Here is a 27,610-nt window from a genome sequence, read left to right as displayed (position 1 = left end):
ATTTTTTTTTTTTTTTTACAGTGTTAAGTGCGGTAAGCAAAGCTAAACTAAATGTAAAAATAGAGGAAATTAGCATTTAATGAATTAAAAATAGAGGAAATTAGTACAATTAAATATTCAATATCAATCAAGGACGCTGAAAAAATGTCTCATGCTAGCCAATAAATGATATGGTATTGATATATGACAATATTCAGTTTATCTGTTCTTCCTGTACTGTGTGACTGTGAATGCACTGCACTGCACACCTTGCAGTCAGACTCCGCCATCTTTCTCTTCATTTTCGTTGCAGCTGGCTTTGTAGTGTTTTGATGTTCGAGACAAGAGCATTTTGCAGTCTCTCCTGCAGGCTGCACTCTCTTGCTCATGTCTAACAACTAGTTTACAGTTGGATCTGGTTCTTTGGAAAAAGAGAGAAAAGTTTTGAGAAAGTTTAAATGTGTATGTTTGGTTGTAAAACTTTATCCTACATTCTGAAAGATTACAAAAAGGGCATCATGAGTTAGAGTACATACTGTAACTAATTTATTATAAGAGAACTGTGGCTTCATTGCTATATTGTTATATGCTATGAGTATTGTTACACTCTGAATTCCATATACAGGTTAGGGTTATTCCTAGTTAACTAAAACTAAAACTTCAAAAATAATACTGACACATAAAATAAGATAATAAAATAATAAAAGAAAAACTCTTGAAAAGGATTAACCAAAAATGAAAATTCTGTCATTAATTACGCACCCTCATGTCGTTTCAAATGCGGAATTCATCTTCGAAACACATTTTTTTTTTTAAATCTGAGAGCTCTCTGACCCTCTGTGATGATTCTCCTGCTCTTCCTGTTATGGCCAGCCAGTGGGTGTGGCTAGGAGACTCATCAAGAGAACATGGATTTTGTTATTAGTTGTGAGACTTGTTCTGACACTATAACATATTCCTTGTTTTATATAGTTTTTCCTTTCCAGTACGTTAATAAATATTTTTGTTGCTACCTTACCAACCGTACTATGTCCTCCTTCCATTTGTTATGGTTGTGGGTGCTCATCCTTAAATTTGAGTAGTTCATTTTGTTAACTTTAAAAGAAAATTTTCAACAAATATTATTTTTAAAACAATAGTAGTATTATAAAACATTTTGTTAATTAAAAATTAGGTTTATAAGTAGGATAAAATTGGAATGCTTGGGGTTGCAGGAGTTTTGTAAGTAGGCTACTATTTGTATGCTTGAGGAAACAGTTTTGGGATTATTCTCTTCCCTGTTTAGGTTTAGCGGGGTATCCTAGATGGGATGCTCAGATTTTTTTTATAGATAGTTTGGAAATGTAAGTAGCCATACATTTGTCATTGATTATGGCCTCGAAGGTTGAGGATTTTTTTGGTGCTCCGTCTGAAGACTGAACTTGCTTGAACGCGATTTTGCTTTTTGTAAATTTGATGTTGTGGGTAATATGAAGTTGATTGAAGTGATGGTCAGCGAAAATTGCACGTCTGGTTTTTTCAGTGTTTACTCTTTTTGTTACAGAAGGTACTGTCAGATTTGGTTAATTCTGCAAAGGATGTACCAGTTAAAATCCTCCGTGATACAGGATCATCAGAAACCTTTGTTCTAGAGTCTGTGTTGCCTTGTCCTATACTGGAAGTAATGTGCTGATTAGGGGCATTGGTTTAAATGTGATGTCTGTTCCACTTAATAAAATTGTTTTGGAATCTGATTTGATCCATGGAGAAGTAGAAGTAGCTGTAAGCTCCTGTTTGCCTGTGGAAGGAGTACAGGTAATCTTGGGTAATGACTTGGCTGGTGAACGAGTCTGGCAGGATGATTCACCACATTTGGTGGTTACTTCCTCTTCGATGGCTTCTAAACCAGACGGTGTGATGAAACCTTTGTCCGTTCTTTGAATGTGTTGCTGTCATGTGTGATAACCCATTCAAAGAGTAAAACACACGCTGATGTTAAATCTGAATTTAAAGAAATTGTGAGTAAAACTCTAGAAGTCCCTTCCTTTTGCCTGTCACGGGATGATTTGATAAAGGAACAAAAAATCTGACTCTACTGTTGAGTTGTTGAGTTGTTTGATCGAATGGTCCCTTATGACACAATTGTCAATCTTTGGGTATTACCTGGAGGAAAGGTTGTTGATTCCCATACTGAGAGTTTGCAAATGGTGATCCCGTTGTACAGATAGTAATACCGCAGTCTCTCCATCAACTTGTGTTATGGACCGCACATGATACATCTGGCCATATGGAGGTGAAAAAGACATACAAGTTACTCCTGAAACGTTTCTTTTGGCCAAAATTGAAGCGTCATGTGTCTAAATATATTAAATCTTGTCACACGTGTCAACTTGCTGGAAAACCAAATAAATCTCTGAAACCCGCTCCTCTTTATCCAATTCCAGCTATTAGCCAACCATCTGAGCATCTTATTGTGGACTGCGTCGGGCCGTTGCCCCGGTCAAAAGCAGGTAAGTGGAGTATTTGCTTACAATTATGTGCCAGGTAACTAGATATCCAGCAGCATACCTGTTACGTTCGGTAACAGCAACCTCTCACAACCTGGTTCAACACAACCTCTCCAGTGCTCATCATGCCCAGAGTCAGGAAGCACTGGAGAGGTTTCATCAAACACTAAAGTCTTTACTGAGGCCATATTGTACTCAGATGGGGAAGGATCGGGAGGCTGGTTTACCTTGGTTATTGACGGCGGCACAGGAAGCTGCACAAGAAAGTACCAGTTTCAGTCCAAACGACCTTGTTTTTGGGCATGATGTACGAGGTCTGCTATCTGTTTTGGCTGATGACTGGAAAAAGTCAGATTCACCAAAACATTTCCCGTCAAATGTTAGTGATTTCCGCTGTCAATTTTTTTGGCTTGTCAGTTGGCAAAATTATCTCTGGGAAAAGCTCAGGATTTAATGAAACAACTTTTTGATTGACGTACAGAGTTACGTTTTTTTCAACCGGGTGACCAGGTGCTTGTGTTGTTGCCTGTGGTTGGTTCACAGTTTCAGGCCAAGTTTGTGGGACCATATACTGTTGCTTGCCAGATTTCTGACCTTAATTATTTGATTAAAGGGGTCATATGATGCCATTTTAAGTTTTCCTTTTTCTTTGGAGTGTTACAAGCTGTTTGTGCATAGATAAGAGATCCTAAAGTTGCAAAGACTAAAGTCTCATTCCCAATGAAATATGCTTTATATAAAGTTAAGACTTATTCCACGCCCTCTTTAAAACGCCTCCTAACATGTCTACGTCACGCCAACACCAGCTCAAATGTTCACACAAGAAAGAAGGCGTTTGATCTCCTCGCGTGCACGCCTGCTGCCACATGTCGTACGTCACTGTTTGGGAGAACTATATGTTTTGCTTTCAAAAGAGGACACAACTAGAAATCAGTGGTTAAGTTCACAATGTTCACGCAAAGACAAATATTCAGATGTGTCAAACAAGTAATTACATGCTGAGTTTCTATAAAGTGATACCATGCTGGCAATGCGGGCAATCCCACCTTTGCAAGGTCAGCTCTTGTGAACTCAGTTTGTCGTTTTCATATGGAATTTTATGTTTAAATTTTGCAGTGTAGAGTAGCACTGTTGTTGTCGTTTTCTCCAATCACAAATACATACAACGCAGCAAGATACGCAGCGCAATGCATAAAAAGACAGTTTAAGTCATTATTAATCCATAAATATGTCCCCACTGGATCCAACAAATGCCTCGTTTGTAATGGGTTTTATTGTTTTTTTTTCTCATTGTGCCGGGACACGGCAACACAGTATAGTTAGGGCCGTAACATTTCTGTCACACGCTTGAGGAATTCAGCCAATCACAACGCACTGGATAACTGGCCAATCAGAGCACACTTCGCCTTTTCAGAATGATGAGCTTTGTAAAACCTGATGCGTTTCAGAAAGGCGGGGCATAGAGGAGCAACAATAATGTACAGTACTTAAAAAATAAAATTTCTTTTTAAAATTAAAACAAAAAAAAACATTGCATTACACCAAAAATGTTGCACTGCTGTAGAGCTGCAATCTACATACTACCCCTAAACTACACCAGATTGGAGGGAAAAGAGTAGAGTGTGTCGCGTAAATTTGTCTTTGTAATTTTGTTTCTTGTCAGTCTTTTCAACTTCCCGTTTTTTCAATTGCAGGTGGATGCCAGTAAAATGTAACCGCTGATGCTATAACATAGTTTATTCAGCAATTATTATGTCCTTTCGAAAAAATACGGTTGAACCCCTGATATCACATGGACTATTTCAACTATGTCATTGGATGTTTATATTCAGCATGCGTGCACTTTCTACTGAACATAAACAGCACTGATTACGTTGATTAAGTTCTGGGGTACTCGGGGAGAAGAATTGCTGAATAAATTATGTTATTCTTGTTTTCTTTGCGCACAAAAAGTGTTCTCATAGCTTTGTAAAGTTACAGTTGAACCCCTGATGTCACATGGACTATTTTACCGATGTCCTTGCTACGTTTCTGTGAGTTGATTGTGGTAATATCCTTGCTGTCTAAGGAGGGTCAGGGAGCTCTCTAGATTTCATCAAAAATATCTTTATTTGTGTTCCAAAGATGAACGAAGATCTTACGGGTTTGGAACGACATGAGGGTGAGTAATTAATGGTAGAATTTTCCTTTTTGGGTGAACTAACCCTTTAAACTTATTTTTTTAGCTAGTTAGCAAGTCAACATTTCTCAGTTAGGTTTAAACTGAAATACTAAAATAACCAAAACTAAAATGAATAAATAAAACGGACACGGTAGTTCTAACCTGGCTTTCAAGCTGCAGGTTTTTGAGTTTGACCTCTTTGAGTTCAGCTTGACCCTGAGCCTCTCGCAGTCTCAGACTCATCAGTTTGTCCTGTAGCTCATTCATCGCATTCTTTTTAGGAGATTCTTTCCAGTGGCCTCCTCCTCCACGAGACGTATGATGCTGTGATAGAAAATAAGATTGGCAAAGAATTAGATTTGTGGACCAGTAGAGGGTCCAACAAAGCATCTTGCTGCAGAAAGGAATTTTATCGATCCATTTATGCCTTCCAGGAATTCATACTTTTTTATGAATGCAAAAACAATTGAGTTTGGTAAGTTTTTATAGAGATTCTGCACCTGATAGCAGTGGTTGAGATCAGTAACGGCCTCTTGCATCTCTCTGAAGGAGCGCAGAGTCTCCTGCTCTCTCAGTTTCACCAGCTTCAGCTCATCCTGCAGCTGAGCTACATTGATTTCATCAGGAAGAGAGCTGCTCCTCTATAACACACATATAATATTCCATTAAGCACTACACTTCAGGATCATATAGAGCTTTGATAGAAAACAGATTTCTATAATAAAAAATAAAATGTTTCACTTATCATTTGTATGTGCACAAGCCATATCATCAGCACTGATCTAATCATCACCACTGAGGCAAAAATTTCATTTCATACTTTTCTATTAAAGAGTCAAAGACATATGCACACACATGCACACACCTTTTCCAGATCGAGCACTTTGTCCTGCATTTCTTTCAGAGCACCGAGTAGTTCTGTCTCCTGTAGACGAGACTGTTCCAACTGAGTCTGCAGCCCACTTACAAACTCTTCTGTATACTGCAGAGAGACAAAATGGATTGAAACACCAATGACTGCAGAGTAGGCTACAATGGCTGCCATTACATCACATTCACTTATGGCTAAACATAGTGTAACAGATAAAAGGATTTCCGCACAAACATTTATAAGCTTGTTTCCTCATGGGGACAAAAAAAATAAAAATTCCCCACAAGGTAAAAAAGTATTACTATACTTATTACTAATAGTATTACTATCCTTATGGGGATATTCCCCATAATGTCGGGAATACCAGGTACACACACACACACACACACACACACACACACACACACACACACACACACACACACACACACACACACACACACACACACACACACACACAATAAAGCTCAATTCTACAAAAAAGGCATTTCTTCTCAGAATGCAGCAATTTCTTGAAGTAAAAAAATGTATCCACAGTTTTTCAACAGATTTTTAACACTAAACCTCTTATAACAGCTCTAACGTGCTTCAACAACCCAGAAAAGAGATCATCCTTTGGAGAAATCCTGAAAACCAATCTATTAATCAGAAGTTTTCTTTTGCCAACAAGAGCCATGCCAAAAGAGCTCAGCAGTGTCCTCCTGTTCCTGTGTAGCATTGTTAATGTTTAAAATGGTAAATGACTCAGTCAGGATCAAGTCTTCCTACACTCTCAAACTCCTTATTTATCTGAATATTTTGTTATACATTTAAGTAAAATGCATTTTATACTTAAAATCAATGACTATACGTCAATAGTTTCATATTGTACAGGCTTCAATCGCAACATGGGAGGTTTAATGGGTTTATAAAATACATTAATTTTAGCTATAGTCTTATAACCTTTTGTAATGTTCATTTCACAGACGATTTGGTTATTTTATGGATTATATACCTCTTAAATTAAGTATTTAAGTCCTTATGGAGAAAATGGGAAAAATTCTTATGAATCCAATTATGCTTGAGAAGTATGTGGTCCCTGTTGTGATCTATTCTATATTTTGTGCCAATGTTGCTTGGTAACCATTAAGAGTCTATAGTTAGACAGATTAACTATATTACTTGGTGGAAGAATTTCTTATGATTGTTAGAGTAAAAAATGCATTTGTTATTGAACATTGGTGTTACATTATTAATTTTACTGTTTGCCACCATTCTGTTAAAGGTATAAGCCAGCCAAGGTGTAAGTGTCTAAAAACAGCCCTTATTATTAGTGTAACACAGTAGGCCTCTAGACCCTTATGTCATAAAATAACAATTTCAGCCTCTTTTGCATTTCCAAAGAATCTTGAGATTATGTATGAAAAACAAGTCATTCTGTTAGTGTCTACTCATAGCAACAGATGTGCATTTGGAAATTTATTTAGTTAATTTTAGCATTATCTATTACTGAAGCAGCAGTGTTGATGTGACTGTGCTTCTGCTGTGTTCTGTGTGCATATACTGTGGCCTACCAGAGGGGGCTGTGGCCTGCCCTGGAGACTTGTGTGAACACTAGTTCCCACGGACTTTTACTTCTGTTTTTCTTACCTCCCTCCAAGCTTTCCAGTCACTTCATCATACCCATATTACTCAGATGTTTCAATCACAGTGGCTCTCGCCCTTTTTTTACCTCTGTGTACTTGAAAAGTCTTAACAGAAGGACTGGACTTTTAGCTTAAACCAAACACTTTCCTTTCCAGTTAGCAAAGCAGAGCGGAAATGAACCTTCCACAAGAGAAAACATGCACTGCCAGAGATCCAGACTCTGCTTATGACATTTCTCTTAACGCTAACAATTCTTAATTAAAATTAAATCGTATAGGTCAGTATATATATATATATATATATATATATATATATAAATGTGTGTGTGTGTGTGTTAAAAGAGGATGTGAAATGTAGACCACAAATAACATTTTATATCAACACAGCGAGCCCCTTTGCTCTGGGTAATGAAACCAGATTCATCAGATTTAGGTCGAATAAGCAGCATAAACACTCACCCTAATATATATACACTAAATCCCTGTCAGACCTTAACTGGAGAGTGTTTTTTACAGAAATACCAAGAATAAATGTAGAACTCTGTAAAACAATTCAATAACTGCTATAAAAGAAGTGATGTGCGAGTATTTTAATGATGAGCACATGAAGATTTTTGTGAAAGAGAACTGAATGCTGCTTTTTCGCATCTAAAACGTGTGCGTTGTGAGTGTGTGCGCACAGAAAACAGCACAAGTACCAAACACTTTTGCCTCTTATTGCACTTAAATGGTTTAAAATGAATTAAACTTGAATGTTTAAATTGGCAAGACTTAGAAACACATGCACCAGTTCACGATGGTTAAACTAATTCATGAAACACATGCATGCTGAACTGCGGGGCCTGGTCAGTACAGATCACAGATCAACTACGAGCCGTTGAACCCCTAGTACAAGTGACACAAATACGGAATATAAGAAAAAACAGCTTACAAAAATGTTAGCTGTTAGCTGCACATGGTACACTAGTTCTGTTGACATCAGCACGGCTACAGAACAGTGGTCAATTCTGAGTTTAACACAGGAAAATGCATATGACCAGAGAGTGTTGCTATGAGTGTGGAACACTCGCAAGTTCACAACTCACACTTAACATGACACACACCACACCCTGACATCTTCTCACACATGCCATTGACACCTAAACGAAAAAAAAAAAAAAAATGAAAATTCCAAAATACCCCATTTGCTAAATATTGATGCGTTGACTTCCATTCTTTTAACTTGTAACACGTAGGATGATGAAAGAATTTAAATTATAATGATGGGTTCAAACAGTCAACTTTGTACTTACAGTCATTTTCATAAATCTTACCAGAAAATAATCACTGACCTGTCAGTGACCTAGTTTAGGGTAATTCTGCCATGTGAAAGCAGATCATTTGACTAAGAACAGCCTGCAGCCATGTGTACAGCAAACATAAAGATGGTTCAAAAAATAAAAACATGTTTATATGACATGTGACTTTGCTCAGTTTTCTGGTAAACTGTATGATCTCACACTGCAACTTCATAAGAGCGAATTTTTCCTCATAATTAACTGCTGTATTACTTTTCAGTTTAATAATAATTTAATAGGAGGTACCCTCAAAAGGATGAAGTCAAGCTATAGTTGATTTTCAGCTGGAAATAAACTTTTTTTTGTTGTTTTTGGTGAAGGGATGTGATTGTTGTGTCTGTTTACCACTGCACACATAAGCAGTGATTAAAGCATAACCGGGAGAACAGGCCAACTTTGCAGTGCATTCACGCTGACAGTGTTTCAGAGCTTACTGTGTTACTACCTTGAATATTTCACTAAATAACAGCATAAATTCTAAAATGGTTAATGTGAACTTAGGTAAACTGCCCAAATCATCTATATTCAATCAGACCTGCTAAACAGAAAGTGCTCTTTGTGTGTCTGTTGGACTTTGTGCCACATGTTCCACATGCAGTGGTAGACATCATTTTCAAATGATGGGTGAGCAGTTCACTCCAGTGATTTAATGTAATTCCATAAAAGGCTATATTTAAAAAGACTTAATGAAAATGTTTGTGTAGCATTTTAGCAATATTTTCTGCTGATTGCAGCAAAAATAGTCCTCAGCACTGAAACCCAACTTTTAGCTATGCATCTGCTGTTACCTTGTGTTGTTGAAGTTCACGTATGGTGTCCTGCGCTTTCTCCAGACTCTCACTGGCTGTGTAACACTGCTGACGAACCACAGCCAGTTCACGCTTAATAACATAGTTCTCCTCTGCCTCCTGGGCTCGTGTAACCTGACCCTGAGTGAAGAGAAATACCGTAAGAATCTTCTTGGGAGATTTGTCTTTTCACTCGCGGTTAAGGGGAGATAAGTATGACATTCCAATCAAAGTGATGAGACGGGCTACATGCAATTATAAATCTGCTTCATAAAACCAAAGAAGAAATCTGATCAATTCAAGAATCAAAAGAATCCCACTGAAGTTTGGAATTTGATGAATTAAATGATAAAATCCGAAAATGCCACCGGACCTAATACGGAACCCTGATGCACACCTATGCTTCCACATCCCACATGCAAGGCTAAACTGCCAGCTTAGAGTGTCAGGGTTAACTTTCATTTGGAGTACCTCATAGACATTGTTACAGACAAGTGAGCTGTCAAGTCAGTGATGAGAAACACAGAAAAACAAATAACCACTTTTCATGCAACAGGCCCATTCTCAGAATTTTGTGGAGGAGGCAGCGCAGGGGCAGGAAAAATAGTGGATTACAGGAGGAATCGTGGAAGGTCGAAGAGAAGAAGAATATGATTGAGTAATGGGAGGAGGAAAGGCAGGACGGATTAGTGAGCAGATGGCTTGACAGTACTGTACCTGAATCAACCTGTCTGCTAATGCAGCACTCTCCTACAACACCCCAAGAAAAGGAAGAAAAGGGGAAAGAAAGGGACAGATAGAAGAAAGAAAAGGTTGAAAATATGGACAGAAAGAACAGGGGGAAAGAAAGGAAACAATGGATGAGCAAAAAGGTGTGGAAAACCACACACACGTGATGAGAAGAAAAAGGGAACATTTTAAAAAGTTGAGTAGGAAAAAAATCAAGTGGTGAAGGATTGTAAAAGTATAAAAAATAAAAGTACAGAAAGAGATTGTGTTTGTGGTGAAAATTGTGGGGAAGTAATTTCAACAGAGGAAGGCAGATAAAAACAAAACAGATGAGACTTCAAAAAAATTACCATTAGGAAGGAGGCAATACAGCTGAGCCTCTGAAAATCTACATGCTATAAAATTTTACATGACTCACATAATGAAGATATTTACACTGTTTACTTAAACACAAACTAATCAAGGTTTTCTATTTTAGGTTCATGCATATTGGTTTGAAGAAACCATCTTACTTTTTCCAGTGTCTCAATCCTCTGCTTCAGTAGTCTATTTTCTGTACGTAGTCTCTGTTAAAATGAAAGGGCAATAAATATTTTAAATGTATTTTTATTTAAAAAGGAAATGAATGAAAACAGAAAAGAAATTGAATATAAAGAAAATTATGTTTTTCATCAATTTGTTTATATTATTTTATTTAAGCTTTATTTTAATTACCAAAAATGTTGAATACTTTAATATCTATAAGTAAATGATGGCGAAAGACCTTTTTTTATGGAATATTTATTTATAGATCAAACCCTAATGGGGCATTTAATGACAGCAAAGGTACATACACATTTTTTATAGTAAATTTTATCCTTAATGAAGCTCAAGAGAAATATCATTGTATAAAGCCATTTGTGTGCGTACAAACAAAATGTACATGTTAGTCACCAAACTAGCTGAACCATATATATATATATATATATATATATATATATATATTATATATATCTATATATATATATTGCTTAAAACCTTGGTTCAGCTAGTTTGGTGACTAACATGTAAATTTTGTTTGTACGCACACAAATGGCTTTATCCAATGATAACTATATATATATATATATATAATATATATATATATATATATATATATATATATATATATATATATATATATATGTGCCATTATATCTAAACACACATATACAGACCTTAATTTCAATCTGTTCCTCCATCTCTTTGTTCTTAATAGTGGTATATTCCTTTTCTAACCTGTGGATGAAAAGACAACTGAATTTGGAGAAGCACTAAACTTTCTTTTATTTATTGTGAATATCCCTTTACTTTTTACTCACAGATCACTCAATTAAATTTTCAGATCACTCACTTTTTCATTCTTTTGGGATTGTATTTGACTTGATAAGCCCGTAGGATCATCTTATCTGGGCAGCTATCAAACTGATGCGGAATCACCTTCTGAAAGTGCTGTGGTGAGATTGTTAAACAAACATCAGGTGTTGCTGTTGTTAATGTTGTTGCATGTATAACATATTGATGTACATAGCAGAGATGATTTTCCTCTAACCTGGGACATTCCCTCCATGTCTAGCTGTATGAGGTCTGTCTGGTTGTACTGCAATATCGCTATTCCAACTCGGAATATGATCTCCAAACCCTGAGAACACAACACACAGTATTCATACAATCGTATACTAACAACTACAACAAATGCTCACACCCTAGTATATTCATTTCTTTAATAAGTTCTTACAACCCCTAGATGCATTCACACCTTTGAAAAAAACTGAAAACCTGCATGCAACACATAGAGTACACACAAATTCTGCACTTGATAGTGCTTATATATTATGGTGGGGACTTTCCATTGACTTTACTCTAGCCATAATATTGACTTTACCCTTTCACTTTAGCGTCACACGAACCTTAACATTTTACATTTTCATTATAGTACACTAAAATGTGTTCTTCGCGCATTCAGGTTGATTAGGTCATAGTGCAACTATAAAAACAACCATTTGTACTTTTGAGTTTTTCAGATGTTGCTAACTTCCGGGAACATTTGGCCCAAAGTATACAGTCAAGTCAGCAACACACAAATACACACAAAATCTCTTGTGTCCATACCTCATACATAAAGATGTCAAAGATACGTGTAGCTATTGGCAGGGGCAGGAAAGGTGAGGAAGAGTGTAAGAAACCAGGACGAGGCATACATAGATGTATGGAAACTCTGAGAGCGGAAATGAACGTTCAGCTCCGGCAAATGCTCCTGATCACAGAGATAAAAACATGATACCAGTAAAAAAAGAAAAAGAAAAAGAAAGAAAGAAAAAAAAACTATACTGTGAGATACATGAGATAAAATTGTTTCTGAGAAGAAGCAAATGGATTGCCTATTGACTGTTTCTAAGGACTGTATACCTGTTGCCTCCTTGTGGACAAACATGGCATTACTCCAGGCATCTTGACATGAGGTATGAAATATGTACAAGAAACCATCTCTGTCTTATCATTGGAAAATTCACAACAATAAAACAAGCCTTGAATCACGTGTGCCACTTAAGTCATATTTTGGCCCACATATCAGTGACAGTAAAGATATTTATAATGTAGAATTTACAAATTGATCACTGTTTACACAAAAATATTAAGCAGCACAACTGTTTTCAACATTTATAATAATAAGAAATGTTCATATTATAATGATTTATGAAGAATCTTGTGACACTGAAGACTGGAGTAATGATGCTATAAATTCAGCTTTGCCTTCACAGATATAAATTACATTTTTAATACATTTAATTAGTAAACACCTATTTTAAATTGTAATAATATTTCACAATATTACTGTTTTACTGTTGTTTGAAATCAAATAAATGCAGTCTTAGTGAGCACAATAGATTTCTTTCACAAAGAGAGTTCTTTCTCTTTACAACAGCAGATTTTTCATTGTAAAGTCTATACACTCCATGATCAAACAGGCAGCCTATAATGCCTTTTTTTTATTTGAATCCTCCTCCAACATTATATGCACATTTTTATTAGCCTGGATTCTATAAAGTTCTCCTCCTTACCTGTAGCAAGTGTTCAAACTGGTAGATGCACAGACCCAGCTCAGCCATGCTGGGTTTAAACAACTCTCTAAGCCTGTACTCCTGCATTAGTCTGACAAACACACAGAAGGCCTCCTCCTCCGGCATCTACAAACATGCAATGAATGATGATTTTGGTGTATGCAAAGTTTGGCTCACAGACATTTCTTTATTTTACTTTAGTTCATTATGATAAGCAAAACGCAGAAGCAAACCTGCATAAGTAGCAATCCTACGATGAAGGCACTGCCCTGACAATAACCAACCTCACGATCCACAAGAGAATATGCCTGTGAGATCAAGAAATATGTATTAAAATTCTAGTATATTATATATATATATATATATATATATATATGAATGAATATACATTATACATTAATATAAATTAAATTAATATTGAATATTCACTGATTTATAATCAAGCCGTCATCTGATGAAATCAAATAGGCTACAATATTACTGTTTTTCTTGTAATTTTCCTGTATTTTGTATTATTTCCTCATTCACCTCTCATTTTCATTATATTGAAAACATCAGTATCCAAATTTTGCTCATTTCTTCTATAGAAGGAAGAAAATCATGTAGATTTGGAATGAAATGACATTTGAGTGAATTATGACTATTTTTTTTTGGGTGAACTCTTTATTTATTTATTTTTTTTGTTATCAGTGTGAAACTTACTTTTTGTAAATTGTTCCAATTTTTGTTCAATAAACCACCACTCACTCTTTTTCTTTCATTTACTCTACTGTGTCTCCACTTTATCTCTGATCTTTCTTTCAGCACCTATTTCTGTCTTTCTCACCTTCATGACATTAAACAGAACTTCCTGTCCCAGGCTGTCCTGGCCTTTGAAGAAGTCGTGCTCTGGATATGTGCGGGCAATATCTCTGCGTATGAGTTTTTCACAGGGTGAGGACATCTTTAAGAGTTCAGAGTACTGATTCTTTACTGGCATGTCAGTGGCATTACATAGTAACTGCCAAACGATTGCTCGGAAATGATGAGGAATGCCTTTCCTTATTAGCTCCTGCGGATAGAGAGAGGGTAAGGCAGAAAATAAGAGATGAATCTACAAGTTTCAGATCCTTTTGTCTAGCGTCTATGATGTGGGTTAACACACTGTCATTCAGATTCTGAATGAAAAAGGACCAGTCAATCACCTTCAGAAGTTTGTCTTTCTTTCGTCTCCACTCGTCCCACTCATTGACGATCCGTCCCCACAGGATCCAAGTGTCTTCTTCCAGATGGGACAGATTAGAGGATGCAGATGAGCTTGACACCAGAGAGGAGCCACTATTCCTCCGAGATCCACTCATTGAGCGCATGGATTTGGAATCTGCTTCTAGCAACCTGAATGCAGCACAACACACTGAGATCAGGTTATACAAATGGTAGTGCAGCCTAGTGGTTAAAGATCTGGGCTGCTACCTAAAAGGAAGTGGGTACAAATTCTGTAAGGGAGGTTAAGCCTAAACTATTGTTCAGAGGGTCAGGGTCTGTAAGATTGTTTTCAAAGACACCTTAAATTCAGCAAGGACACATTAAATCAATAAAGTAAAAGTGACAGAAACACATGTACAGTTTTAAAAAATGCTGTACTTTTAAATGTTCTATTAATTAATAATCATAATATAATGATTTCTGAAGGGTCATGTGGCACTGAAGTAGTAATGGTTGGGTTGCCATCACAGGAATAAAGAATATTAAAAAAAGATTTAGTAGAAGATGCAGCTATTTTAAATTGCAATAATATTTTTATAATATTACTGTTTATACTGTTTTTTGATCAAATAAATTTACTTAATAAGACTTAAAAATCTATAAAGATCACAATAACCCAATCTTTTGAATGCACCAATGCACCACCAACTGAGGTGCTACATCAGTCTGTCACTGACCATTAAAGAGCAATGTTTGAATACTGTTATAAAATGCTATCATAAAATTAACATAATATGACAGGTGAGACTGTTTCATCTCAAAAGTAACAAAGCCTATTGCGATTTATTGGATGGGATGTGCACTACAAATAATGTTCAGTGAAGTTTTGTTCACACATCAACTGAAAACAGCCTAGACTAAAAGAACAATTCTTGGGATTTAAGAATCGATATTGGTTCATCAAAATGAGAATCGATTAAAATCAAGAAGTCAATATTTTTAACCCAGCCCTAGTTGCTAGGTGGTTGCAATATCAAAAAAGCCCACTGCAGAGCCTCCATTATATTCTGGCACCTAGATATGTCTTGGGTCCCTCCTTCAAATGTACGAGCATGTTCACATTAGCGTGATTTCGGTCAAAATCCGCAACAAAAACAGTCTATTGTCCACTCTCAATAGTGAAGTGATGTGTAAAGCACAGCTCACACAGAAACCAAGCAGCATTCTGTTGTTCAAAATAGCGAATTCATGTGAAAAACTTGCACAAATTTTTCAGTCGCATTGATTGCTATTGAAATCACTGAAATCCGCTTGCAAAATGTCATCAAGCAACTGTAAATGTGACCTTAAGTGCATGAGATATTTTTGTCTGTTTTATCATCTAGAAGGCAAGCATAAATTAATAAGTAAGTCTGATCACTCCTAAAGTATGTCAAGTGTCCAGAGCACTGTGTGGGACACAAAGTCTAAGTATGAGTAATAGTAAGTGATGGTTGCCCTAGCAAAGACCACTAAACACAATACAAATGCTTCTTTATACACGCCTGTTGACTCCACCACCGCTTGGATTCAAAATACTGTATTTCAGCTAGACTACATCGGCCTTGTGAAATCTCTAGGAATCCTGGCGATCTCTCTGACAGAAGCACAGAGAATGATTAAACAAATTTCTACGACTGCAGCTTAAAAGGCCCATTAAAGTTCTACATTCAGCATAGTAACTGTTGCTATTGTAGTTGCCAGGTAACCACCACAACTGATTAATAGCGAAAGCTTGTAACATATCAGCTGTTACAGGAAGAGACGCTTAACTGCTATAAGTTTGCCACTCACAGGTCAAATAATAAACCACAGAACACATGCATAGTGTTCCCTTTGTTGAGGTGTTGCTACCTTCAGAGGGATGTCAAGTTTCAAAGCGTAACACACTCTGTTCGTGTCTGCATGACACGTGAGTTGCGCTTTGACATTTGCTCTGTGCAAGAACCCATTTGCTCGCTCTGATGCTGTTTCATATGCTCACAGGTTCGAAACCTTTTTTTTTTTACCCAAAATGTGATTTATAAAATGTTTCCTGGCCACTGCTTTTTAATATATTCAAAGTGACTGAGAACTGGGTCTATCAATCCCTGAAATTACAAAAAGGTACCATACGTGCATCAAGAAAAATCTATACAAATTATATTCTTTTGAAGTCATAGCTTTGTGTGAGTAACTTAAAAAAAGAAAAAGAAAAAAATTAGGTTGTCATTCTTCCTTTTCAGTGAGCTGTTAACCACTGAGACCAGATCATTGAATTTTAACCCGAGAATCAGATAAATCAGATTTGTGAACAAATCATTAAGATTGGATCTGTGAACTAAAACAACACAATTATTGAAATATAATCAGATTTAAGAGAACAAACTAGACATTTTTACTTCTTTCATGATCATGCCAAGAGCTAGAGTCATGTCATTTTGAATAAACACTAGGGTGAGTAAACAATTGCATGTTTTTGGATCTTTAAAGGGATAGTTCACCAAAAAATTAAAACTGTGTCATCATTTGCTCACTCTCATGTTGTTCTTAACCTGTATGGGTTTTTTTTTCTTCTGTGGAACGTTAAGAATGCATTTTGAAGAATGATAGTAATCAAACAGTTTTTGTCACTGACTTCCAAAAAATATTTGCAAACTGTTTTGTATGTATGTTGCTCTTGTGTTACCTGTTCTGTTCCTCCAGTTTAGCCAGAAGCTCGAGCTCATCTGGACTGAGGTTCTCTGAGTCAGCCGGGGAGGCTGCCGGGGCAGAGAGCGCAGCATCATGGGAACTGGAATCCGGACTGAGCACTGGGCTGCCAGCTAAAGGAGGGTCGGTTTCCAGACCGGGAGGCGAGTTGAGGTCCTCCAGCTGAACAGAACCTTCCATCCCTCCCTCTCTCTCTGGGCTGCTGCTAGGGCTTGACATGACGGAGGAACCCAGGACAGGAAAAGTCGAGCAGTGACGTGGAGACTTGGAAGGATACTACAGGGTTCTTGGCACCGTGGATGTAAACAGGCCTCCTTGAAGACGTGTATATCAGGACTGGGTTAATCTGTGGAAATGAGGGAAGTGAGATTATGTATTGAAGGCCTTTGTAATTACCTGTAATTGGAAAAATAATTGAGATTTTGATTGCGGCTGCTGTGATTAACTAATGAAATCGGTGTTTATGATGAGAGGGCTCTAATATACCCTAGTATTGAAAAAGTAAACCAATCATGTCTTCCTCTTTAACACTACAGCGTGAAATAAACAACCACAGAAGGTATGTTGAATGATACAATACAGTTTACTGAAGTGTTTTAACTACGAAATAACACTTGTGAACATCAAGTGTTACTTGAGTATGTAAAAATAACATGTGACTTAATAAATAAATAAGAATAAATAAATACATTTTGAATTATAATTTGGCACTACCTACTGTTGAGCTCAATTTATTTTGGACATTTATGCTCATACAAATTTGATATACTTATTAATAATAAATGCCTCTTAATTCTAGGAACTTTAGGTTTTTATGTTGGGAATTTGTTATTTGAAAGTAAGTATTTTTATGAGAACATAAATAAAATAAAACATTGAAAAATAAATGGTAGAAGTTACGGTTATTATTTATTGGCAAGTTAACCAAAGGATTAATCAACTAATCAGAAAATAATTTATAGATTTACCAATGGTTAGATATAACCAGAAAAAAAATAATCAATAGAAAATATAATAATTAGTAACAGCCCTAAAATTGCAGCCTTTGTGATCTAATAATCATATTAAGCCATATCACAATTGTTTTATTCAGATTAATCTCAAAAAGAACATCGGCTCAAAATATCAAACATGTTTGATTTCCTGATAGAATCATAGTCTACAGCTTAAAAAAAAAATTCTTAAAATTCTCTGAGAAATTCTGTCAACTCCAGTTGCCTAAAATTTGGCTTTGGCAATTAGTGCCGATTCATCCAGACTGTTTAAAAGTTGTGTAGTGTATTCCAGTCTTATATCTATGCCACCTCATATTTAAATGGGGGATGTCGTGCAAAGCAAACCATGTTAAGCTATTTGAATACAACCAAGAAGAAAAATGACTGTACAGCATATGTGATCCGTCTAAGTGTTTTGTACTGCATTACGACAACAAGCTATTTGTGCATCCTACAACAAACCACAGACACAAATGGAGCAGCTAAGCCACAACCTAAGCCATTAAAGAGAGAGAGAGGGATTGCACATTATATTTAGAGTATAGAGTAATGGGCGGATGACAGAGAAATAGACAAACACACATTACTAAATTACTAAAGACAGACAAATGTGGTGTGTTTTCTCAAATGAACATTAAAATGTAGAGCTTGGTAAGCCCTGTTTGAGTTTGGAACAGAAATAAACCCTGTTTCTGTAGTTTCACATAGTCAGACATCTGACTAATCAGTTACAGGTCTGGTCTACACCGAAACATATTCTGGCCAAGAACCGCCAACTAGACAGGAAAAAAACCACAGCTCATCTTGTTTTTACGTGACATTTAGGGGCAGAGTTATCTGAAACCATAACAGACCATAACAGAATAATAGACTGACAGAGAAAAAAATAAAATAATGCTGTGACGGTTATACAGAAACCACTGGAATAGCAGAAAATGCTTACATACTGAATAAATACTGATCTTTTGGTAGTTTTTATTGTGGATTTTGTTAACCTTTTACCAAGTGCCTACAAATCTCTGTACAACCATTTAAAAGTCTGAGGTTGCTAGGATTTTTTAAAAATGTTTTTCATGTCTTTTATACTCAGGAAGGCTATATTTGTTTAATAAAAACAGTAAAACTGTAAAATTGTGAAATATTATTAGAATTTTAAATAAGTGTCTTTTAAAATGTAATTTACTTCTATAATGGCAAAGCTGATTTTTCTTTACTACAGCAATTCCTCTAGTCTTCAGTGTCACATGATCCTTCAGAAATCATTCTAATAAGCCGATTTTCTGCTCAAGAAACATTTCTTATTATTACTATAGAAAACTGTTGTGATGCTTAATTGTTTTTGTGGAAAAAATGTGATAAACTTTTTCAGGATTTCTATAAACAGCATTTATTTGAAACAGAAATATTTTGTAACATTAAAAATGTCTTCATTGTCACTTTTATCAATTTAATGTGTTCATTCTGAATAAAAGTAGCACTTTCTTTCTCTATATAAAAATAAATAAATAAAATATTATACAAAGTCCCAAATTTGAAAATACATTCATTATTTAATTATCAACAGCACTCATATCTAACCAATTCCTTGCCAATCTGAACGTAATATGCATCAGAAAGTCATTAGATGTCTATCAGTGTTAGGGGTGACATGGTTCTTGGTTTAAAAAAAAAAAAAGGAAAAGAAAAGACTTGTACTCGCCACCTTAGGTTCGCATTTGTACTGCGATTAATCTCAATCCTAACTATGCATATGGAAGACCACTTTTGGCGAAGAAAATCAAGCATCAAATACACATTTGGAGTGATGTGTCTGCATCCGTGTGCCGTTCTGTAAGCTCAGAGCCAAACTGCTAGATGGCGCAGTCGACTAAAGGAACACAGCACAGCAGATGATGTTTGAATCTCCACGTGTACTGGTACACATTTGAAGAAGCGGCAGCAGTGTTAAGAAATCGAATAAAATTTATAAGCATTTATAAATATGCTGCGAACTGTACCAAAACCAAAACCATGACCCCAAAACCCCAATGCAATCTATGGGGTGACACAACTATTCCTATAGTTTGGTAACACTTTAGTTTAGTGACCAAATCTCACTATTAACTAGGTGCATGCCTATAACTAACACATTGACTGTTTATTAGTCCTCATAAAGCACATATTCTGCACGACCATATTCTACATCCCTAATCCTACCCAATAACTTAACAACTACCTTTATAAGAAGTAATTATGAGATTATTGATGCAAAAGTCTTTAAAGTTAATAGCAAAGTCCCTTTAAGACAAGTCATGTCACTCGGCGGCCATCTTTGAAACACCTCTCAGGCATCCAAGTGCAACTCCTATCTCTTTGAATGGGGAAACATTGAATTCTACAAAACTTGCGATTAAATTTCATATTTGAAATCACCAAAGAAATCTGATAACAACTGTGTCATAAATGTTGTTTATTTTGCTCAAATAGCGTTATAAAAAGCGGATTATACAGGCTAGATCAGCCAATGTGTCTCAGAGCGCTGACTCTTTCTACAGCAACCGGGACGCTTCTTAGTTGAACAGAGTGTTAGGGAAGAGCAGAAAGAGGACGAAGGGGTAGAGGGAACGGGATGATGGTCAGTTTGATCAGGGTATCTAGAATTGATGGCTCAGAGAGACTCAGGGTGAAAGTGAAAGTGGTGTGACATACAGCCAAGTATGGTGACCCATACTCAGAATTCGTGCTCTGCATTTAACCCATCCAAAGTGCACACACACAGCAGTGAACACACACCCGGAGCAGTGGGCAGCCATTTATGCTGCGGTGCCGGGAAGCATTTGGGGGTTCGGTGCCTTGCTCAAGGGCACCTCAGTCGAGGTATTGCCGGCCCGAGACATAGGGTTAGGTTTCGGTAAGTCAGGTGATTGTTTGGGGCGTGGACCTGCTCCTGAACATCTGTTATCCAATTAACACCATTTAATATCGAGAATTGGACCTTAAAATAAAGTATGACCTTTGATTCCTACACATACTGATTTGAAAAAACAAAACAAAACAAAACTGTATACTTTGAATGCACTGTAAGTCACTTTAGATAAAAGTCTTGTAAATGTAAAATGCAAATGTCCGAAACATGCCACAGGCATAGACATCTTCATCTAACACGTGCACACATTAAACCACTCATTCTTCCATGAGGGAGAATGCAATAGAAACAGAAAGATAAACCACAGCTAAAAATAAAGTACAAGATGAAACCTTTTTAAACAAAGTAAACACACACTGTGGACAATGGCAGCATTCATATTAGAGGAGCAGTCAAATCAAAAGAACCATTAACAAGCGCATGAGTCCAATCCCCCCGACCAAGAAACACACACACACAAACACACTCTCGTCTCCGCCGGTCAGTCAACGCAGTGCATACACAACCAAACAGAACAGCAACGTCCTGAACCTAGCAGTAATCTCTGTGCAAGCAGCAGGAGTGGAAAGTCAAAAAATGTGGTTTGAAAATGACCTATAATAAAACTGATGATTCAAGATCTTTATCCACATCAGAATAGAATATTGCCATCATCACTATTGTTATTTTTGTATTTTATATATTATAGTTTGCTTTCATTTTAAATCTGAAGTGTGTATTTAAAAAAAAAAAAAAAAAAAAAAAAAAAAAGAAGAGAGATTTGCATCTTTATGTTGCATTTCCTTTTGGTGCCAGTGGTGTCGCAAAAAATTGCACTCTTAACCAAAGAGAAAAATGCAGTGTCTGTGTAGCACAACCACAATGCAGATCTACAGCAAGCCACTACAATCTCTCATATTCAAAGTCATGCTATGAGAACCTCAGATTTCATGGTTTGTCAAAACAGCATTAAAATATGACTAATTCACTGTCACTGTAAAATCTTAAATCAAATGCAGTTGAAGCATATAAATTCACACTCAGAAAGTTTAAAATAAATGGACACCGGAAATAGAAATAATTCAAGAGATGCAAAGGCCTTATCATCTTGGTAATGGCACAGAAAAACTGTGTGTGGCTGTCTCTGTGTGTGTGTGTGTAGTCATTGAATACAATAACAGCACTGTGTTTGCTGCATCTGTCTCTTTCTTCTCCTGATGAGCAGCATAAGTGAGGTTATTGTAGCTCTTAGCACAGTGTCAATCACACACTCCCTTCCCCCACACGCATTCAAACACAAACCTCCAAACCTCAATCTCGCTCTCTGTACAATCACCTACATTCTTCATTGACAACCTTTAATAACACCATGCAAACACATTTAACAACACCATTCCAGTGGCTGGGGAACATTTGCATTATTTAATATATACACTACCATTTAAAGACACTGTTCACTACTGTTTAAAGAAATTAATGCTTTTATTCAAAGATCCATTACATTGATCAATGGGACTTTGTTACAAAAGCATGCTTCAAGTAGGCTAAGTGCTATTCTTTATAATCTTCTATTCATTAAAGTATCCTGAAAAACGTATTGTGATTTTCACAAAAAAAATATTAAGAAGCACAACATAAGAAATGTTTCTTGAGCAGCAAATCAGCGTATTAGAAAGATTTCTGAAGGATCATGTGACACTAGAGTAATGATTCTGAAAATTCAGCTTTCATCACAGTAATAAATTCGTAATAAAATATTTGAAAATAGGCAAGACCTAAATTAAACTGTTATAAAAATTTCACGATGTTACTGTATTTTTGATCAATGCAGCCTTGGGGAGCATAAGTGCTTCAATGAACTTGTATTGTCAATGTTTATTGCAAGTGTCACCTAGATCTGATGTACTTGAAGGAATTGCTATAAATAGAAATATTATTTCAGCACTCTATACTGACACCTATTGGTGTGGATGCAACGTAAAACAACAACAATAAACAAAAGTAATCTGTTTCCAATGCCAAAGAAGAAATGCATTTATCAGCTATGATTAGTTTACTAAAAAAATACAAGATAACTGAGTATATTCGGCAGATCATGTGATCTCAACATGGCAGGCAAGATGAGTTATGCAGAATAATATGATGTCACGTGAGCCGTTGTTTTTTTTTAAAGGGGTCATGAACTGCCTCTGTTTTTATTTTGTAGTTTTCTGAGGTCCACTTATAATGTTATCAATATTTTTACATCAAAAAACATCATAATTTAAAAGTAATAGGTTGTTTTCTGTCCTGTTTTTGATCCCTCTCATCTGAACCCTCTGTTTGAATAGGTGTGGAGGATTGTAGACTGGGAAGTAAACACCCACTGCTGTGATTGGCTAACACTTATGACACGCACGTTCTGCCAAGGATTTCTAAGTTGCCTAAAATAACCAGGTTTTAGCTGTTTGCACTGCATGGATTGATCGTTATATGACATCAAAATACAGCTAGAGCGATAGAGAGCAGAGGTTTCAAACTGCACTTGCGGTGCTTTGATTGTTATTTAAGGCAATTTATAAATCCTGGCCAGAATGTGTCACTGGGAAGTGGTACGTTTGGTCACCTTATTAAATATAAAGTTGATCCACTCTTTCTAACACTGGGATCAGAAGTAAGGCAATGCAAAGACTGTTTTTTTTTCCCACAACTTGGCACTGCACAGTGTCTTGTTTTCTTCGGCTAATCTTTATCCGTTGGTTTCTGCGTACACCTGTGCATTCGCCTCTCTCGTAAACACTACATGCTGGAATGGGTGGGCGGGGCTAAATAGGCACCACTGTAGAAGCAGGCATTGATCTTCTGTGGAGGCGGTGTTTAGCCACACTATCACATCATAGAGTGGTATATTCCACAAGCTGCCTATTGTAGCCATTTAAGAAAGTATATTTTTATTTCATTATTCATTATTTATGTTTAAATATTATTTGTTTGTGTTTTATTTAGTTCAGTTTGCTAATTAAGAAAACTGTAAATGTCAAAAGGGCGTGGTAAATCGGACGGCAGTACACCGGAAGAAAGGAAGTGGGTCAGACATAATTTTTTGACTTGATGTTTCGGGCTTTGTTTTGGCTGCGAAAGCATGGTAGCGGGCCTGGTCTTGAACGCACTTCATACGTTTTTGTTTGTAGAATCCCTTTTATTTTGGAACAAGTTTCATTTGGTATAATTTGTATCTTAATTTTAATGTTTTTTGGCTGGTCAATTATTTTCCTAAATAAATAAAAAGAATGAATAAACGTTTCATGGAATGAAGTGCGTTCAAGACAAGGCCCGCTACCATGCTTCCGCGGCCACAACAAAGGCCGAAACACTGCCGTTTTGGCAGATTGGCTTCAATATAAGCTGTTTTAAGACTAACGAGAAAGATTTGAGTTTTGAAACTTATAAGATGTTTTTATAGTACAGTGACAATTTATATGTCAAAAGATTAAGGGAATTTTGTTTTTCTCAGTTCATGGCCCCTTTAACATACTTGTCAAAACATAATTGTGTTACACTTCTAATGGAATAAAATGTGTAAAAAGTGGAAATTAAAATATTCTGTGTAGTGCTGTCAAATGATTAATCGCGACTAATCGCATCCAAAATAAAAGTTTATTTTGGTCTCCTTCCCCCTTTTCAAGCATAAGCAATGCTTAAATACCTCATTCATTCATTTACGCTGCAAAAATTGCTTTTATTGCTGCGATTTTTGCCTTATTTCAAACACAAATATCTAAAAATTCTTAAATCATGTGGCATCTTCTATATAAGAAAAAATATATAGGATATTTAGTATTGTTTCCTAGGGTAAACAAGTCAAATTAATTGCCAGCGGAGTAAGAAAAATAATCTTAATGAATCATCAGGAGAGGATTTAATTTGATTTAATTCATTTATTTTGCCATATCCACATGCATATTTACTTGAACGGTAACATTTTTAAATGGCGTTCACTTTATAACATCTTCTTGCGACCTCTAAGTAACCTAATAATTAGAATTTACTTTAGGATTTCCAGTGTGGATGCATTGATTACACACATATTCTCACCATCGTACCTTCCGAAAATGAAGCAGATTACTTTATGGAAGGATGCCAGATAGAAGGGTAGTGCAAGATGTATGCCATAACCACCACCACAGCTGTTAGATAAACACAAATTATTCAAATTTATTTGGTCATCTTTATGTTCTACAAATACTAAAGCAACAAATTATTCTTTTCCCTGTTGGATTTTAATATTGGTATTGTGGCCATCTCCTCTCCATCTGTAGTGGTGCTGGTGCAGGTTCTCCTCCCATTTTACGAGTCTCTGCCTTCTTGCTGTTGGCTTCTGAATAGAAGTCAAGTGTTTTTCCTTACCGTTATTAAGAAATGTAATTACGTTAAAAAGCATTAGACTATGTGGGGAAAGCTGCTGCTCATTGAAATAGATATACACTGAATGATATTTATTGAATGTCAAATATTTGTAAAGTCATGTAACGTTAGCCTAAACCCATTTCACGCTTGAAGATTTATCTGATTGAATTGTTTTTATGTTTAATTTTTTTCTGCTGACACATTTTTTTTTTACTTTTTTTTTGCCCGTGGTATAACATGAAAATGAATATTAGTTCTAAAAATTACTTTTCTGCCAGTTTTCACCTCTGATAACAGTGATTCGGAATGACTGTATTCATTAGTATGCGTTAGTATAAGTTAAGTCTTTTGAAGTCTTTTTGGTGGGAGCAGTTGCCATGGTGAATCGTAATTTTGAGTTTTAACTCAGAGTTTGTTGAACCTCCTTTCTGGAATACACCCCAGTAACACAAGCAGGCAGACATACACACCTAAATACACAAACATACACGCAGCTCTAAACAAAGACATCTTAGAACAAACCGTGTCATGCATCATAGGCGTGGACCAATTGTTCTGTATGACTCAAACATCACACAATAGCTTTAGCTTCATCATGGAGCTCCTCTGCCCTGTGTGACATTCCTTGATCATTGAGCTCGTAGAGACGCACATGAACACACCCTCTTCACCATAACTGCCCTTCACAAAGACAGCAAATGACTCACTCACAGACTTGAATGAAGAGCTGAAATGGTAATTTAGGGTGAACAATCAAGTATCTTAAATCTGATCATCAATATGATCAGTTAATCTAGGCATAAAACGAACGATCACTGGAACAATTGGAGGAAGAATTGCATTACATGTCTGCTCTGTTACACAAATGTTTCATTGCGTTAAGTGGTTTGAGAAAACAAGGAGGGACAATATTGCATAAACATAACTAATGGCTTACCAGGTAAGGCCAAAAAGAGCATAAGGGCTAGCGTGGCACATCAGTCCACAAAATGAGAAAACAGATTATTCATATTCAGAGTCCTTGATAAAGTGTCATTCCCAGGAGCCAGCCATGTTTACATTAGTTAGTATAAGGTAGTATTATTAGCATAATTTTCTCAATTGACCTTATGACAGCAATGACTTAACCACGACCATAGCTTTTCAAGGGCAGGTCTACTTGCACCAAGTTGGCTAAATTATTTCAAATGCAGTTTATTATCTCTCACAAAACAGAAAAAGCACAAGCTTTTTTATCAGGTTGTTATACTGAAACACTAAATATAAAGGTAGAAGACAAAATGTACCCAAGGGGACTGTAAAATGATTTTTCAAACTTGTATTATTGCAGATTATTGAAGTATGTTTTACAAGAAAATCCTTTTTCAGTCTTTGAAAACTTCACGCTCAATTTAATGTTACTTTTCTTTGTACTCAGTTGTCAAATTTTCAAGCAATTTCTGAGTGAAAACTGTTTCTACACCAATTGTTTTTTCAGTGTGTCAAGAAGTTGACAGTCGACACTTCATAAAGATTGACATGAACACAAAGACATATAAAAGAGTAAAAATTAGTTAAACTGTCGCAAGGTCAATTAAAGGGGTCATCAATCAATATTCTGAGATAATAGCTAAAATGTACTACAAAAAAATTCTATAAATGTCATGAACTCAAAACCTCCTAAGTCATCATGTAATTAATTTACAGCACTTCATAATTCACAAGATAACTGCCGTGTTGGCTAAACTGCAAACAATGTAAAAGTTGCTTTTTGCCATATTAATACAAATGGCCATGAAGAGGAAATATACTGTATTTTACAAAACAGGAAATGATTAAAATACAATAAAAAGCTCCTCATTTGTAAGTTTGCTAAATTAATAAATGTAAATAAAATTAAATACAAGTATGATTTCAAACCAGTTAAGCACAAACCCCAACCCACAACCTATTTCGCTGGTCAAATCAACACACAGTCACCTGTCATGAAAACTTCATCGATTCAGCACAGAGATCAGGATGCGTTACCAATGCTACACTAAGGTTAAAGAGATTCTTTCATCATTTACTCACACTCAAGTTGTTCCGAACCTGTATGGATTTCTTTCTTCTGTTGAGCGCACAAGAAGATATGTTAAAGAATGTGCGTACTTGATGGTAGCCATTGACTTTCATGGTATGGGGAAGTCAGTGGCTACCGTCACGTTTGAGTAAATGAAGACAGAATTTGCATTTTGGGTGAAAAATACCTTTATGGTTAAGGTTAGGGGTTTGTATTTATTTCAGTGTTATATAGGCAATCAGCACAGGAATTGAAATGACCAAAGGACTTTAGAATCTCAGTGGGCAGGGCTTGTGCTGATCTGGTTTGGGGGGATAAAACATGCAAAATAAA

At 36.2% G+C, this 27,610-nt stretch overlaps 1 protein-coding gene across 1 annotated transcript; it reads right to left on the bottom strand.

Annotated features, from left to right (window-relative positions):
- Positions 1–328: 328 nt before the first annotated feature.
- On the bottom strand, positions 329–27,610 carry LOC109092840 (EVI5-like protein). Its single transcript, XM_042716634.1, is given in 18 exon segments — positions 329–400; positions 4,789–4,950; positions 5,127–5,267; positions 5,492–5,608; positions 9,248–9,388; positions 9,965–9,997; positions 10,489–10,542; positions 11,173–11,233; positions 11,349–11,446; positions 11,547–11,636; positions 12,107–12,157; positions 12,159–12,251; positions 13,057–13,182; positions 13,290–13,364; positions 13,883–14,107; positions 14,241–14,430; positions 16,949–17,317; positions 27,289–27,610. Coding segments are annotated over 17 exon segments (1,917 nt in total). The 5' UTR covers positions 17,191–17,317; positions 27,289–27,610; the 3' UTR covers positions 329–382.

This window comes from Cyprinus carpio, chromosome B1 (assembly GCF_018340385.1).
Source record: "Cyprinus carpio isolate SPL01 chromosome B1, ASM1834038v1, whole genome shotgun sequence".
Lineage (NCBI taxonomy): Eukaryota > Metazoa > Chordata > Actinopteri > Cypriniformes > Cyprinidae > Cyprinus > Cyprinus carpio.
The sequence above is the reverse complement of the archived record's forward strand: the minus strand, read 5'-3'. Positions and strand labels throughout refer to the sequence as shown.